This window comes from Rhinolophus hipposideros (genome assembly GCF_964194185.1).
Source record: "Rhinolophus hipposideros genome assembly, chromosome: 2".
NCBI classification, from domain to species: Eukaryota; Metazoa; Chordata; class Mammalia; order Chiroptera; family Rhinolophidae; genus Rhinolophus; species Rhinolophus hipposideros.
In genome coordinates, this window is record NC_138048.1 from 37,244,674 (window position 1) to 37,263,280 (window position 18,607).

Sequence of the window (18,607 nt, forward strand, 5' to 3'; positions counted from 1 at the left end):
GGTTGGATTTAAATTTACCATCTTCCTGGTTGCTGTCTGTTTTCCCAACCAGTTCTGGGTTGTTTTTTTTTTTGTGTGTGTGTGTGTGTTTGTGTGTGTGTGTGTGTGTGTGTGTGTGTGTGTGTTTGCCCTAGGACTTATATCTAATTTTAACTTGCAGAATCTATTTTCAAATAATATACTACATCACATATAGTGTACAGTAATATATTTCCATTTCTTCCCATCTTTTGTGCTATTATTGTAACGTTTTACTTCTACGTTTTATAAATCCCATAATATATTGTTACTTGTAAGTATAGTTTCATTTTTTTGTTTTGAACTTTATATATATATTTAAAAAGTTACATTCACTATTGTTTTTCATTTCATTGCTATAATTTTATTGTATGACTATACTACTTTAATTATTCTACTTTTGGTAGATATATGGGTTAATTCCAAATTTAGGCTGTAACAACAGTACTATGATGAACATCCTTGTACACATCTGCAGGGGTTTATGTACAGAAAATTTACCAGAATATATACCTAGGAGTAGAATGACTAGGCCACCTATGCATATCTTCAGCTTTATTAGATTTTGTTGAACTGTTTTCCACAGTGGTTTTACCAGTTTACACTCCCACCAACAGTATAGAAGAATTCCTTTTATTCAGTATCTTGTTATTAGATACTTGTTATTAGATTAGATATTGTTAGAGTTTAAAATGTTTCCAATGGGGTTGACAGTGTTATGATGGCACTGGAGATAAAATCAGTTAAATAACAATCGCCAAAAAAATCTGTCCTCATTAAACTTACATTCTAGTGTTCTTGTCCAAATTTTTGTTTTATTTTGTTTTGTTTTCTGTGGGAGAGTTCATTTCAAATCCAAGCAGCAAGTTTTTTCAAGCAGCAAGTTTACAGCAACATTTACCTATTGTTTAGTGTATTTAACAAATTTTGCTACTTATTCCCTGAATAGTTTTCTAATTACTTGTATTGATGTTATGCCAGTTTCTTTCTTTCTCTCTTTTTTAAAAATCACTTGTCATTACATTAGTTGCATTTTTATGGAATAGCTGTAGCAAGAAGGTTCTGTGGTGGGGGAACGCCCTGGGAGAAGTTCCGATTTTGCTGTTTTTTGTGTTTTTTTAACCATACAGAGATTTCTTTTTTGCTGCTTGCGTGTGTGGGGTTTTTGTTTTGTTTTGTGTTTTTTTGTATGAATTCTAGCAATTCTACTTGCCTCTTAATTCCAATGAAAATGACAGTGTGGAATTGTCATCATTGCTATGTTTTGTTTGTTCATTCATTTTTCTCTTTTGCTTTTAAATTATTTCCAGAGGGAGGAGGAAAAGAAAATGCACACTTATTTAGCCATGCTGATACCAGAAATTTTGACTGACTTTGGTATTAACTGTAACAATTTTTTTCCACTTGCAGTTATAAAAAACTGATGTCTCTGAAAATAACTGATACTGATATAAGACCGAAGATGAGTTTAAAATTTAGTACAAAAGGTACTATTTTATATTTATGCCTGCTATTGAAAAGTGTGTTAAAATGTTTGACTTACACTATAAAGGGTCATGCCATTAACAACCATGTGTTTATTTGTGTTTTTCATTCACTGGGCTTAGGGTTACACTAGCAAGCATCACTTGGTATAGGCTGGAACTCATGGACAGAAAAATCAGCAGAGAATGGGTCTCACATTACCTTGGCATCATGTAGAGATAGGTTTGCTAGGTCTATTGCATAGCTGTGACTTCACAATGAGGTCGGGCTAGACCGGATATTCCCTGCCAATCCCTCCTCCGTTTCTTGCATTCCCTGTTAATAGAGCAAAATGGGAGGAATGCACATTTAGGGCTCAAGGCAAAGTAGTTTAAACATAGGTGCCAGCTGTTTAGGAATGTGCTAGTAAATGCCAGCTGCTCAGCATTTGGAAACCGTAAGGGCTTCTGGTCCTATGGAAGAATAGTTTGGTGGCAGTCCTTATTGCTGGGGTGAATGGATGTCCCTGATCCCAGCCAGCTCCTTGTTTGGCAACCCAGGGAAAACTCCCTGTGTCATTTGCTTTGTAATCTTGCTTGCCTCCACAGTGTATGTCAAGTATATCAAGCAAGACTATTAATTTAAAATTATCTTGAAACACAGAATCATGAAGGATAAAATAATAAAGCTGAATCTTATGATTAACACATATTTTTATATTCATACAACAAATGTCATCATATACCACGCTCTTACTACTTTCTAATATATCTCAGTCTACTTCCCTCCTTTGGAAGTGCTACTAAACCAGAAAAATACCAACAGTTCAGTCTCATGCCTATACCATTTCATGATGAAATAGTCACTTAAATCACTAATTTATTTTTTGAGAAGGTAAGACATAAGGTTCATTAGATAAGAGTGTCGCAAACTTTAATATGTATTTAAATCATCTGGTGATTTTGTTAAAATGTAGACACTAATTCAGTAGCTCCGGGGTAGGGTCTGGGGTTCTTCTGTTCTTACAGGCTTCCATGTGGGTGCTCATGCTGCTGATCCATAGCCTACACTTTGTGTAGCAAGGCATTAGATCACTTTATGTTCCTTGATATAGCTCTGTGTTGTCTATTATGGTAGCCATTAGTAATATGTGGCTATTTAAATTTAAATCAAAATTAGGTAAAATTTCAAACTCAGTTCCTTTGTCAGACACACAGCATTTCCAATGCTCAATGGCTAGCGAACAGTGCCAGTCTAAAACATTTTCATCACAGAAAGTTCTGTTGGGTAGTGATGATTAAGATAAAATATAATTGCCTAAGTAAAGTATAATTAAACACTGGTAGTTACCATTCTTAACAATCTTCAGAATTGAAGGCCTAAAACGTTTGTACCATTTGGTTGCCAAAGCTCATTTACTTGAACAAAACCCTGGGTTGAAAGGCTTCTGTGGTGATTAGTCTTTGTGATTATTTTTGCTTGTGAACATATTGTTTTTGTTTGGATTTTTTGACAGCTAGACAGATAGCAGCATGCTTATTTAGCACTGGTTGTGACAAAGCACTTTACTGTACTTTATTCTTTTGGGGCAGTCCCTACAGGGGCTTAGGATGTAATATGGGAGACCATATAGAACAAGGGCATTAATGTGGAATGTTTTGACTTCTCAAAATTCATTTTCAGATGAAATGCCTGTCTTCAAACTTGATTATAATTATTTTTATCATCTGCTTCATATAATTATTATTTCTGGTACTGACATTGTCCGGCAAATATTTGATGAGGCTCTGCCACCCCCTCTTTTGAAAAAAGAGCTTCTTATTCACAAGAATGTTCTGGAACCCTACTACAACCATCTTTGGACTAATCACCCTTTGGGTGGAGCATGGCATCTGCTTTATCCCCCAAACAAGGAGCTACCACAGTCCAAACAGTTTGACTTATACCTCCTATTAGCCCTCATAAAACATTTGAATGTATTCCCTGCACCCAAAAAAGGCTGGAATATGGAACCACCATCTTCTGATCTGTCTAAATCTGCTGACATCCTGAGGCTGTGCAAATACAGAGATATCCTCCTTAGTGAGATTTTGATGAATGGTCTCACTGAATCACAATTCAATTCAATTTGGAAAAAAGTTTCAGATACTCTTCTGCGCCTTGGTATGAAGCAAGAGGATATTGACAAAGTGAAGGAGAATCCCATTGAGAATATCTCCCTTGATTACCATCAGCTGTCTATCTACCTAGGCATACCAGTACCTGAAATCATCCAGAGGATGTTATCCTGCTATCAACAAGGTACAAAGTAATTATTTACTTAAGCCAGTAAACCTTCACTGAGTGTCTGCTATGTGTCAGACACAGTGCTAAGGGCAGGAGACTCGAAGAGCTCTCATTCTTAGAAGAATAGGCTCATCAATAAGCTAATAGAAATTATACTGTGTTTCCCCGAAAATAAGACCTAGTCGGACCATCAACTCTAATGCGTCTTTTGGAGCAAAAATTAATATAAAACCTGGTCTTATTTTACCTCTAATGTAAGACCGGGTCTTTAATATATGATATGATATGATATGATATGATATGATATGATATGATATGATATAATATAATATTGGTCTTATATTAATGTTTGCTCTAAAAGATGCATTAGAGCTGATTGTCCAGCTAGGTCTTATAACACTGTAGTGGTAGAGATGTTCCAGAATACCGTGTCCAATCCTAGCCTAAGAGAATCCAAAACAAACTTTCTGGAGTATATAATATTTAAGGAATTCCTAAATCATGTGTAAAAGTTAGCCAAGTGAAGAAGATGGAGAAGAATGTTTCAGAAGGAAACAAGAACAAAGGTATAGAAACAAAAATACAATGCAGGGAACTAAAAAATTTGGCCTTAAAGTAGATTAAAGTAGTAGACCTTAAAGATATTAAAATAGGGGAACATTCATAGAGAGAATACATTCAAGAAGATTTCTCTTACCATGTTGAGTTTGTATTTTCAGAAAAGAATTGTTGAAGATTTTTAAGTAGAGGAGTTTATCACTTCTGTAAAATTAAGGATACCTAAAACCATGAAATGCTGGTACTGTGTTTCAAGGATACCCCTTTAGATACCATGAGTGTATGTTTCTCTTCCTTGTCACAGAATCTTGATATTTAAATGTTCGGCAGCTATCCAGCGGCCATGGGTGGCTTTAAAAATTAGAAAGCATTTATGCAAGTATCTAAAGTGAGCAGTGGCCATTCCCAGGCACTGGATTGATGATATGGAAAAGACTTCAGGCCTCCTCTCCCACATTACAGGATAGTTCCTCAGCTGTCGTTGTGGAAAGTGGAGCTGAAGGCATGTCAGCATGACGGAAACCCTTGTGCTGTTCTGGTTGACTTTTCCTGATCCCAAGTTACTGCTAGTAGTCGTCCTACTTAGTGAGCAACTGATGACCACACTGATGCTCTTTAAACGTACAATGTCCCAAGTTTCTAGTAATAGTTGCACTGGCCCATATTTTCTTCAGAGATGATTGCTAGGCCCATATCCCATTCATTTTACTAAGGCTCTGGGATACCACTGTGTTTTCTTGCTTAACGATGAAGAGTTTTCTTTGAGCATAAAAGAGAATGCCAAGTTTGATAAAATAAGAAAGTCAGGCATGAACCCTTATAAACTTACAAGCTTTTTTCACATTCACTCTATTAAGATTTTAAATAACAAAAACCCCTGAGAATAAATGTAGTATTTGGGAAAGTGTGTTGAGCACTAAATAAATTCAAGGCATTTCAAGCAGTTCCCATTCAGGTAGTTTGAAGAGCTCACGGGTCAAGTCCCTAAATAGAGGCTTTTCTAGCATTTTGTATCTCTTTCCATGTAGTTATTACAGTTGCAGTTTTCATTTGTGTATCTGATTATTTGATTAATACCCATTGCCCCACTAAATCTCTATAAAGGTTATCTTTTTGTCTTCACCATTGAATCTCTAGAGCCTGATATAATGTTGCTGGGCAAGGAGAAGGGAGTGCTGATCAGGATAATTCATATTTCTAAAAAAGGCTCAAACTTTCAATGGAAGTTCATAATTGGCTGTTAAATACTTCAGGACTTTAGACTTTATAAATCATAGGAATTCACTGCTTGGTTTAAAGTGCTTGTATTCCAGGCATTATCTGTTAAGAATAATCAAAAATATTTCTTTGTCTAATCATGGGTTTATAACCTTTATGTTAAAATCTAAAATCATGCCTATTTATACTGGATTAATGAGTGAAGCTGATTATTTTTACAGTTAGTTATAAAATTACATGGTGCAGTGTAAAAATCTGGCTTTTCGTGGCTCGTCCCAGTCAGACATTTGTTGGTTGCATTTGCACTTACACATCTAAATGTTTTCTTTATGTATCATAGGAATTGCTCTACAGTCAATAACCGGCAGTCAACGTAAGTATGTTAGAAACAAAATGCCTAAATGACATTTCAGTTTGGGATAGCTAAGGGATTCCTATAAGAGTCTTACTTGGTCAGATAAACTATCTGATAAATTGCAATTGTTATGAGTTTGGAAAATCATCTGGTCAAATTACTGCTGGTCAGCTGAACCTACTATGAGCGTTTTTACTCTGCCTTGGTGTCAATGCATGTGCCCCAGGGTTTACCCAAGCGTGGTGTTTTAACTTTTTAGCACACAGGATACTTCAACAGGCAAAAAGGCCTACCTGCTGGCTCCACCTGCTCATATATGCTACTATTTAGCTTATGTAGCTTTTATCTGGTTAGCTATCAACTGTTAAAGCTATATACTTATTTGCCGGGTGGCGAGTTGCTAATTTAAATGTCCATTTTGGTGCTTTTGTTTTAAATGTAATTCATATTGTGCAATTGAAATTTGTTTAAGCAAACAACACCATGGGTTTTGTTTGTAGTAAAATGATACTTAATAAGACTGTGCATTTTATTTGGACCATCTGTGACCAGTCAGATGAAATTCATAAGTTTTGAGATTGAATTTCTAGGGCTATATCAAGGAGTGCGGTGTCCCAGAAGTGTGGTGTCATATAATAAGGGATTGACACCTTTTCAAAACCTTTGGTTATGAAAAAGAAGGAAAAAGGAAAAATATAGACCTTGTAGCTTTCTCTTAGATATGTTTAGATTTATGCATTAAAATAATTCTAGATGCAGTATATTAATAGGGTCAATGTCAGGATACTCAAAAACTTAGTATTTGAGTCAACTCAAGTTCTAGAATATTAATATGTAGAGTTTATTTAAGATAACAGGAAACTATCTTAGCATTTGGGTTCATACTGATTGGTTCCAGCCTAGTATGTGTGTGTATATATATATATATATATATATATATATATATATATATATATACACACACCTATTATTTGGTCATTGATAAATGTGCATTTCATTTTTATCTAATAATTGAACATAGTAAGATGTCTTCTATTTCTATTTCTGTAATGGTGTTTTGGGAGGTAAATATATTTATAATAGTGATAAGAGGCTAAAATTACATATACCAGATTTTGAGTGTTTTGTTTTCAATATTTAGGTATTGAAATAGAAGAACTGCAGAATGAGGAAGAAGAACTAAGTCCACCTCTCATGGAGTACAATATAAATGTGAAATCAAACACTGAAATACAGTTAGCAGACATGAATAAAGATGGGACATCAATACCCAGTGAATCTTCAACAGAATCTACTAAAGATCTCCAGGAAGTATAAGCTCTCATTAATATTTGAATTAGAAGAACATAATCAGGGCCTTTAGTCTGTTGCATGTGCTATACTTAAAGGATCCCAGAACACTATTTATCATAGTGTTTACACAAAGCTTGAATTGGAGTGGTTTTTCCCCCAGGACTTCCTTCCATAATTTTTCCCGCCTTAACCATATCTTTTGCAAACATATATTATGTGCCAGGCACTATGCTAGACTTTTTAACATGTTTGTTTATTCTGATTGATGGAAGTGGATGTCGGAGGTTAATAGAAAGTAGAAGAAAGCACAGCAGGGAATAGGAGAGAGAAGGGAGGTAAAAACGGATATTTTAATACCATTTGTGCAAAGGTAGAATTAAAATCATCCAGAATGGAAACTCTGTATATCTCTACAGATAAGTGAAAACAGTTATTATATAGTCACTAAATTCTTCTTAGGCTTAATTTTTCATCTTATGGACTTGAACATACTGATTTTTTTAAAAGTGCCTTCCTCCTTTGTTGCTCATGCATACATGTGTGCAGGTGAGGATTTGTGAGCTTTTTTTCAGTGGCCAACTCATTAACGTTATATGTTGTACCTTTATATATCAGTGATTTTTTTAAGAGCAGAAGACTGCAATTAAAATAAAAATAAAATGGAAAATTTCCATAGAGTCTAGAAAGAAAATATTATCTATAATATTAGAAGATAAAAGGTTTCAGTGTTTAGAGGAAATGTATTTTGCATAATAATCCATTGTGCAGTTTGAATTGCATATTAAATAAATGACTTATTTTTTATCTATCAGGTTAAGAGTAAACCAAAGAAAAAGAAAAAGACTAAGAATAAAAAGGTAAGAAACTACATTAGCATTATAATAAAGGGTGTCTGATCCTGAATACTTAGGTAAAATATGTGGATTCACTGTTAGAACTTAAAATTGGTCCAAGTAGATAGTACAAATAACTTAAAAAAATGTCAATAGCTTATTGAATATATGATTATAGAGAAGTCTATGTGTGTTATACCCTGAATGATTTAAACTTACACTGTGCCTACTTTACTTCCCTAAATGATAATTTATACATTTAAATATACAGATAAACAGAATTGGTCACTTGGAAATTCCATTAATTTCTACATACCACTCTCATTTTAAAAATGCCTACTCAGTGTTTTATAAACAGTTCTTCATCATATTTCTACTGATATGTTCAGAAACATTTTTTAAAACCTTAAAACATCTTGATTTTTCTTTGTGTCTAAGACTCTGCCAGCAATGCAGTAATGTACAAAAATTGTGCAAATGCAAAAAAAGTTTCTTTCATGACTCTTCCTTGTTTTTTGCCAGTTGAGAAATGAACAAGTTACTATCTGTGGCACAGTTTTAGCAAGACGTTTTTTAATTGCTTGGAAACATCACAAGGGAAAGTGGAATGTTTTTTTGCGGGGGGCTTAATTTTTTTTTTTAATTCAGACTTTATTTTCAAATTGAAATTAAATGGAATAAACACAACTGGAAATAAATGTAAACACTATTAAAAAATTCATACTCTAGTAATATTAAGAATTTCTTATTAAATGTCGGCAACCGTCTAAGAATTTTTTAACATCCTAAATTTTTTCCAATTTATTGTATTAAAAGAAGTTGAGATACTTTGATATAAGATAATTTTATCAAGATAAAATTTGGACATTAGAAGACAGATATTATATCTTATCTTTTTTATCTAAATTTTGAAGTGTAGGACCTAAAAAATGCTGAAATTTTTGCATATGACTATTTCATATAGAATAATCCTACTCATATACTCAATTACTGTTATTTTAAGTGCAAAGAATTGTCACCTTGGAGTGTAAACAACCAGTCATAGAAATCTAAGTCTATCCAATTCTCTAAGCAGGAGTTCTCCTCATGAAAAATTATAGCATATAGAAATGTGCTTGTGTGATGATAAAGCCCCTATGCATGAAATTGTGTCCTCTGTCAATCTTTTGTTTTGCAATATCTCTACCTAAAGATAGTTGAAGTCCTAAAAACGCCTATCAGGGACTCTAAGGAATGTGACAGAAAAATAAAATTTGGGTAGCAAGTGGAGGGAACAATACAGACAACTTCTAACTAGTACGTAAAAGACTCTGTAGCTACTATTATCTGCTCCCCTTCTTCTGTTAGGAATTTAATACTTCTAATTATTCAATTTGTAAGTAACTCTTTGGGGTTAATTAGAGTATTGATTACTCATATATTACCCTCCCATTATGAGTATTAATTACTCTACATAATTACTCTTATTCTTGCTCCTGTTCCCACCCCCCACCCAGAGAAATTGAGGGTTAGGAATAGAAAAGGGAGGTTAAGAAGATGGCAGAAGAATAGAAGGCTTTGTAATGAAACATGTCTGGAAATAAATCGAGCCCTTCAAATTGGATGTCCTCTCTAAAGGGAAGTTGCTGAGGTGCATATAAGAAGACAGATTGATTCATGCATTGGCATAAAGTTGTCATGGGAACAGCTAAAAAGGAGTTTCAGAAATTTAATCAGCTATACTAGATATGTTCATTATGAACAACCAAAGGTTTCAGCTCAGTTATTCAAATACACTGGAACCAAGGCAGGAGTTCAGTATTCTAAATTGTAGACTCAAACTGGCGCTGAATGTTATCAGACACTGAAACGCAAAAGTCCTCTCAGTATACAGACAATAAAGCAGAACAGATTTGTAACTACCTAATGGAATCTGTGGGGAAGGAGACCCTGAAGATTTTTATAAATAAGATTGTTTATAATACTATAGTATTATAGTTGTATACTATACTATACTAAATATACTATATATACTATAGTATAGTACATACTACTATAGTATAGTACATACTACTATACTATATATACTATAGTATAGTACATACTACTATAGTATAGTTATATACTAAACTATACTATAGTATATAGTATAGTTTATAATACTATAGTATTCCTACTATAGTAGGAATAGTAGGAGTAGTAGGAATACTATTACTTATGTAAGAGTAGTACTCTTAATGGAAAGGTAATACATGAGTAATTAATATTCTTAATTTAATATGTGTTGTGTCCTTGATATTCCCTCTATTTAGTATGTTGCCTTTATAGTTGTATTTTAATGAATATAAAATTTAATGCTTTTAACATTTTCTACCAATTATGATTTCCCTAACATTTCTTTTTTGTAAGACTCTTGATATATAAATCTGCTTTCTCCTTACATGTAGATTTTCAAGAATTCTTGTACTTAGTATAGGATTCCATAAATGAGAATTCCATGTACCCTGTCCTAGGATATACTAATAGGTACAAACTCAACCCCAATACTGACTTCCAATATCTGAATCAGTGATTTTCAAGTCATGTTTCATTACTCAGTAGTAGATTACAAAATTAGTGTAATGGGTCTCAACTACCATTTTAAAAAAGGTAATAGAATTAGTAGGAATAAAAAAAAATTCCAGAGTTCATCACCTACTGTCATAATCAGTTCGGATTGCTATAACAAACTACAATCAACTGGGTGACTTAAACAACGAACATTTATTTTTCACAGCTCTGGAGGCTGGGAAGTCCAAGATCAAGGTGCCAGCAGATTCGGTGTCTGGTGAGGACCCTCTTCTTAGTTTGCAGACGGCTGCCTTCTTGTGCTGTCATCACATGGCAGAGAGAGAAAGAGAGAGATAACGCTCTGTTCTCTTGCATAATGGTGCTATTTCCATCATGAGGACTCCACAACATCATCTAAAGCTAAATACCTCCCAGTGACCCTATCGCCAATTAACATCACATTGAGTGTTCCAGTTTTAATGTACAAATTTGGAAGCAGGGTGGGGGGTAGGGTCACAAACATACAGTCCATAACACGTGTAATATGGGTAAGGTGTATTTCATGGAACTTACATTTCAGTTTTATACTTAAATATAAAGATATATGTAAGTTCATTTGTATCATGATATAAAATGTATTTCTTATTATACTTGTGGTCAAAAAAGTTTGAGAAACATTGACCTAAATGCAGTCAGATCACTACACTGTATTGACATAGTTGATATAGATTACTAATTCTTGATGCTGTTTTTCAGAATAAGGAATCAAAAGAAGAGCAAGTGTAAGTATTAGTTTATTTAATTTTGAAATTTTCTTTAGTACTTTCAAAGTGTGCTTTGCCAGTATAACACAGCCTTACCTTGGGGTGTGTTTTCATTAAAAGAAGAAAGGACAGTGACTTATCTTAATAAGTTGTCACCTTTTTACAGAAAATGATGAAAAGTTAAATTATCATTTACTTTGGTAGACTAAATCTTTCACCATTTTTCTGTATGGCTGGTCAAGAATCATCCAATGCTAACTGCTTTATTTGAGGACTAATTTGGGTTCAGCATAAAATCTTCTAAGATATGGTCTAGATTGTGGGTAGCCAAATCTATACTAAATAAAACTTAACCTTAAAGGACAGATCATTGTTTGTCCCAATTATGCCTTTTGCAAAAGACTTTTTGTTTTGATTTGTTTTGGTTTCTTTAATTAACTTAAAGGTTTTGTTTGTATATTTGTTCGTTTTTTAATCCCTGATTTTAATAGTGAATTTTGAGTCTTTACTGGAAATTTTTAATTTCTAACAATCACTGAGAGCTATTTGTAGAAACATTAGACTGATGACAACATAATAGAGCAAGGAAGGAGGGGAGACTGTTTAATCAAGAGATTATAACCACCAAAAAGTTTATTAACTGAAATCAGTACATTTACAGAACTCATTGGAAGACATAAATTAAGATATCTTTAAAACGATAACAACAACATATTTTGTTAACTTTAAAGCCATTGCTTTTAGTTGATATTTTCCTACTGATAATGGATATGATTGATACACTTGGTAAATAATGAGTTCCGTCATCCAAGATGGGTTTCCATTTTCTCTGTCAACAAATTGAGTCACTAGAGTAATTGTTTTTGTTTGTTTTGTTATTTTGTTTTATTTTCAGGCTGTGTCTAAATGCCATAAAAATAACTTACTAAAGAATGAAACAGTATCATCAGTCATTTTGCTCATTTGGCCTACAGTGTAGACGCAAACTTATATGATCATAAAATCACCTGGGGAGCTTTGTTTTTAAATAGGAATTTTCAAATCTACACAGAAGTAAAAAGAATAATATATCTACATTAGTATATATACCTATCATCCTGATTCTACAATTACCACTATTTTTCCACATTTGTTTCTTTCTTGCCTTAACATTTTGTTCTTTATTGACATGTTTTCAATATGAAATATTATGTAATTTTACTTCTACATGTTTCAGTTTGTATCTCTTAGTAATATGAACATTTCCCTATATTATCACAATGCTATTATCATAGTTTTAACATTTAGGAATAATCTGCAGCTTTTCAAAAATACAAATTCATCTATATTTTTACAGTTATTAGAGTGCCTGGAAAAATGTGATTTTTATTTTATTTTATTTATTTATTTATTTATTTATTTTTGAAAAATGTGATTTTTAAAATGCTGTTAAGGTAATTTGGGAAATTAATTTTGTTTGTGAACCAGTGGTATATACAAGTAGTTGATTTTATTGAACTTTCCAAAATGTTTGAGTCATTCTAGAATACCTCAGTGATAGCTAGTAACTGTTTTATAGTGTTTTACAAGTTATTCTACAAGCATTAGATATTAATTTTTCTAGTTCTTACTGGCCTAAAGAAGTAATAATGCACCCTCAAGTTACCTTTTTTCTTTCTATTCACTAATAAAATCATTTATATCATACTATAAGTAAAAGTATTATTTTTTGTTACCATTCAATGAGATTAGGAAGGAAATTTATAGATACTAAATAGTAGACCAACTAAAAGAATGGTAACATGCATTTACATTTTATATATAGGTATAAAAGTGGGTTAATTTCCATTGCACATGTTGTATTTTCATTCTTTTTGCAGTGGTTCCTAGTTTCTGAAATTCATGTTATCACTACAGTTTTTTAAAGGTCCTGTTACCAAAGAAACCTCCATTTCTGAATCTACTGTGTTGCTATTTGCAACCCTGTATTTAAATGTACATTAAACATAAGTGCTAAAGTTGATTAAGTCAACCTACCTGTCAAGAATGTTGTGATAAAGTAATATGGAAATGCTTGTCAATATTTCCCAAAGTAATTGACATTAATAGTTACAATTTGAAAAGAGCCATGGTCTCCTGATTCTTGAAAACACTGGGATGAGCAGAATAAGTACTTGGACTGAATGCTATCTCAAATATGCTAAAATTCATTGTGAATCTTCAAGAGATGAACACAGTGTGAGCACTATCTAAACATTCTTTAACCATGAAAGCTTCTGATGCTGAGCATCTCATGAGACCAGTACCATAGTAATTTGGGAAACAATGGCTTGGATGAAAAGCTTTACGTAATTATAAAAGATCACATTGATTATGTCACCACTATAGCCCAAATATGGTAGAAAAGGAAGAGCAGTTGAAGAAAAAGCAAGCAAGTCTACACCCAGTCAGTAAATTTGTGAAAGGTGATGCAAGTGATGTTCAAGAAGATTCTGCAACTGAAGACAAGTTCTATAGCCTGGATGAGTTGCACATTCTGGACATGATAGAGCAGGTAAGACTGCTTGGAGAGGATACAGCCCTACTTCCCGCTTCCAGGAGGAATTGTTAACCTTTGTTTTCCTCGTGACTCTTTGAACACTATGTTTGCCTAGTGGTTTATGCTGTGTTTGTGAAGAGAAAGGAAAAACAGGAAGGGAGGGACAGAGGGCTGGATGAGGGAAAAAGAACTTTAGGAGTTAGAAATGTTTCGCTTTAGCCTACAAACCGTTTCCTAACTTTAATTATTGGGCAGAGTTGATTATAAATGTATTCTTTGCAAAGAGTTTTCCAGTCCCTTGGGCGGGGGTAGGGGTGGGGGACTGGTATAATCCCATTGGATTAAATTTCATGAGAAAAACAGTTTTGTAAAACAAAGCTACTTTCATTGTTTTGTTTTTTTAATGAAACCTGGTTGTTACTATGAAGCAGCTATAAATAATGTCAATGTACAACAATTTTTCCTTTGGTTCCTTTCCTGGTAGTAGTCACTGCTGGGAAGGATGTACCTGTATGTGAAGGTGCATATGAACATGATTTAAGTACCCTACAGAGCACTTATCAGACATAGCATGTGAAAGACTTTTTTTTTTGAAAAACCACTTGATTTTCCTACCCATGAGAATTCTATACTGAGGGAGTCTTATGATACCTGTTCCATAGTATAAATATAACGATATATAGTATGTAGGATTATAGATTGTCTCAGGGTACAGTCAGCACAAGTGATTCCCTGGCTGACAGCACAACATTCATATAATTGCCATACCTTCTTTTTTTCTTTTCCAATTGTAATACTAGAATATGTATATTTTAACTGAAATGGCATATTCCAAACTTTGTATGTAACACTGAAGTCTAAATGCGGGGCCTTTGGTTTTCATTCAATAGCCATGAGAACTATGAGAACTTGAAAACAGAATCAAAATGTCATACACCTTTCAAAAAATGCTTGTTCATTTATTCAAAAAACATTTGGCAAACACTGGCTTTGTCTCAAGAGCTATGTATGCTATTTAGTCCCTATGACCATAGTGTTTATAATAAGGTGGAGAAGTTGAACATTAAACTAAGGTGATGCCATGTACTAATATAAAGTTCTTGGGCAATTAAGACTACCTGAGTTAGAATTCAGGCTCCTCCACTCACTGTTTGTGTGACCTTGGGCAAGTTACTCATTTTAATCATCTCTGAAATGGGAATAAGAGTATCTCCCTCATATGGTCCTTTTAACAGTAAAAGCATTACAAAAAATGAATACTTAAAAATTGTAAGCTTGTAGGTGATGTTATCCTATAGTAGCATCAATAGATAAGTAACTGTGGCATTATTTAGTGAATGCTGTAACTAGGGAAGGTTGGGTTTATCTAAACTAATCAGAAGTGATGTTTGTATTGAGACCTTTAAAGAATAAATAGGGCATAGATGCTAACTTTAAATTTCCTATAAATAACTAAAATATTAGTGTTTTTTCTAAAGAGGAAAATAAAGCATTCATATTCCATTTGCTCAATAGGGCTCAACCAACAAGGTAACTGCAGAATGTGGAGAAACTGAGAAGGAAAAGCTTGCTCGACAACAGCAGCTTTATAAATTGCACTATCAGTGTGAAGTAAGTACTTTTGCAACTAGATCTGAGGCAATTTAGAGGTAGTCAAATCTTAAACTTAATGATATTTTCTTTTTTAAAAGAACCCAATTTGTTTTCTTTTAATTTCTGGTGACTTGAACGGAATTAATTGAAATAGTATTTTTCATTGAGCAGGATTTTAAACGACAGTTGAAGACAGTGACTTTTCGGTGGCAAGAAAACCAAATGCAGATTAAAAAGAGAGACAAAATCATTGCATCTCTTAACCAACAAGTGGCTTTTGGAATCAATAAGGTTTCCAAGTAAGTACAAATCTTGATAACAGGATACTCTGGGTTTGTGCCGTAATGAACACTATGTTTAAAAGATAAGCCCTGGTTAGCCACTAGGCGGCACTGTGGCTGCACATTAGGAACTGCCGTGCACAGGACTGTATTTGTTTAAAAGACAACTCTACACTTGCCTTGCCAGCTGAAATGAGAAATACGCAACTGCTCACTCTCTATATAAAGCTCTTCATGTATTAGCTGAACAAGTGTGAAGATAATAGAATTACATGAGAAAGATAATTAACTTTCAGATCATGACTAATTTGTAAAAATGTGACAAATGATTGGCTGTTTCTTTAAAACATATGATGACTATGTCTTCAAAGACATCATGGAACCACTTGCATGCTTGTTTATTTTTATCTCTCAGAGTATTTGTGTTCTAAGCCCAAGAGATTAAAATTAAAAGAAACTCCTGGAGACTCTTCTCACCCCCACCAATTTAATTTCTCTTGCAACCTTAAGAATTAAACGCCTAAGACTAAAATTTCTGACTTAATAGGGAAAACAAGTGTCCTGCTTTATTATTTTCTACTAATCATTGTCTCCAGTGAGTATCAGTTGAAATAGTAAGATATAATTTGTAAAACATTATTTTAATGAACAGTAATACCGCAAGATACCAGTTGTCCATGAAATCTAATTTGAAATCTTTTGCAGTTCCTACACTGCTAATAGGGAGAATAGACGAGTTATAGGAAACACCTCAGAATATGGAGTCGAATATACTAATTATAAAATTGGAGAAATATTTGGTAGAGATTTAAGACTTAAATTTTCTCCCACATATCGTATCATCCAACCTGAGGGGTTTTTAAAAAATAATTAACTGCCGTAACTCTGGCAACACAATGTCAGTTGCAAATACTTTCAGGTTTGTCCCTGCCGGACTTAGAGCCTTCAAGTTCAGAAGGAGGTGAGGACCTAAAGTAGCTTGGGTAAACTAAGCTTGCCGCAATCACTTAAGAAGGATTCAAAACTTTGCCTTTTAGCCTGGAGGGTAATGACCAACCCAGAGGGACATTACTAATGATCAAAGGATCAATCCACCAGGAAGATGTAAGAATCTGTTACATAATATCAGAGATCAGAACAGTAATGCCACCTGCAGAGGAAGCCATGCAGTTGAGCTTCCTCTCTCCTTCACTGTCTGAGGATATCCCTCCTCCACTCTGATAGCTGATCTAGGCACCCTTGTGTGTTTGAGACTACAAACAGAGCACTTCAGGGGATGCATGTGCCTTCAGACTCTGAGCACTCAGTGTTGAACATTTACCAAACATTTATTAAGTACTCATCGTGGGAGAAGAGTTCTGTAAGGCACATGTAGAAGTTACTGAGATGTGATAGACATTGACTGTAAGCTAATGGAGATTAAGCTTTGAGGGGATTAAAATTACATGTAACAGAGGGACTTCCAGTTCCACCAAGATATAGTGGCTCTATTACTTGCAAGTCCCCCTTATTATAACAAAAACACCCTGGACCTATAGTCCCCCTTATTATAACAAACAAACATTGGAAGACTCTGAAAGGTAGAAGAAAGCAGACTATATATAAAGACCTTGGGACTTGAGGAATGATATGGCAGTGATTTTCCTTATTGCCTCCCATATATCCTAGACAGGGCACTGCGGAAACTTTCAACCTAGAACTGCCAATAAGTAGAGGGGGTAAAAACTCCAAGAAAAGCCTTTTCTCTCTAGCCAAAGGAAGATATAACAACAGAAAACCATTTTAGCACTACCCACCTACTCCAGCCAAACACCAATAGCCCCACACCACCTTTTGGAAGCAGGCAATATGCTCTGACAAAAGCAGATGGCAGAAATCAGATTCTTCTGCTGGGATAGCAGTACTGAGCAAGCAGCTGATCTTCCATTCTCCACTAGGAGAAAGCAGATAATGCTCTAATTCCTCTGCCAGGATAGCATCAGTGTTGTCCAGCTGCAAGCTAAGCCTCTACTTCTACCCAGCCTCAATGAGACTTAATAAACTGATCTGAGGTAGGACTAGTCAATGCTGGGTTTCATCCCTGCTGTCCTCATGGGGAACTAGGTCTCCCCATGGGGGTTAGTTAGCACTCCATTTTCTTCCCTCTCCCACTCTGGTGCTAGAGGGGCCCAACAGAGAGTTCCTGCCTCTTTCTACCCTACAGTAACAAAACAGTGTGAATCAGCCCTTCTACACTTCACTGGAAATAGGACAAGGTCAATAACAGTAGGCTATGTGTACATATGATAATACCTACTGCAACAATTAAAAGAACTGCACAAAGAGAGATACTCAAAAACACTGTAAGTCAAGAATGAATCCTAAAATATGTACAGATAGCCCACAAAAAGGTAAGAAAAGAAAAGCAGAAAACAATAAAATGGAAAACAATAAAAACAAAAACAAAAAAATAAAAACAATAAAAAAATAAAAACAGAAAATAATAAAATCACTAACACGTCAATAATTACCTTAAATGTAAATGGTCTAAATACACGAATTAAAAGAGACTAGCAGAGTGGATTTTAAAAACAAAACAAAACAAAAAAATGTGATCCAATAATAATATGTTGTTTGCAAGAAACTCACTTCAGTTTTGATAACATAGGTAGGTTGAAAGTAAAAGGATGGTAAGAGATATGCCATGCAAACATTAATCAAAAAAAGCAGGAGTTTGTTTATTAATATCAGATAGAATAGACTTCAGAGCAAAGAAAACTACTGGAGACAAAGAGGGACGTTACTAATGATCAAAGGATCAATCCACCAGGAAGATGTAAGAATCTGTGTACGTATTAAAACAAAGGTGTATGTACCAAATGACAGAAATTCAAAATACATAAAATAAAACTTGATAG

The 18,607-nt window shown here is 34.1% G+C and overlaps 1 protein-coding gene across 8 annotated transcripts in view; it reads left to right on the top strand.

Annotated features, from left to right (window-relative positions):
* Window positions 1-18,607, top strand: part of DZIP3 (DAZ interacting zinc finger protein 3) — a 93,675-nt gene that overhangs the window by 48,396 nt on the left and 26,672 nt on the right. For 6 of the 8 annotated variants that reach the window (XR_013994614.1, XM_081068382.1, XM_081068385.1 and 3 more), the window contains 10 exons: window positions 1,429-1,505; window positions 3,166-3,783; window positions 5,885-5,917; window positions 7,041-7,210; window positions 8,005-8,049; window positions 10,781-10,831; window positions 11,311-11,336; window positions 13,686-13,851; window positions 15,352-15,447; window positions 15,601-15,728. Coding sequence is in view for 7 of the 8 variants with exons in the window: in XM_081068382.1 (XP_080924508.1) it covers window positions 1,429-1,505; window positions 3,166-3,783; window positions 5,885-5,917; window positions 7,041-7,210; window positions 8,005-8,049; window positions 10,781-10,831; window positions 11,311-11,336; window positions 13,686-13,851; window positions 15,352-15,447; window positions 15,601-15,728 (1,410 nt within the window). In the remaining variant the exon portion in view is untranslated. The remainder of the gene's footprint in view (window positions 1-1,428; window positions 1,506-3,165; window positions 3,784-5,884; window positions 5,918-7,040; window positions 7,211-8,004; window positions 8,050-10,780; window positions 10,832-11,310; window positions 11,337-13,685; window positions 13,852-15,351; window positions 15,448-15,600; window positions 15,729-18,607) is intronic. The other 2 variants (XM_081068386.1, XM_081068387.1) reach the window with 2 other exon arrangements.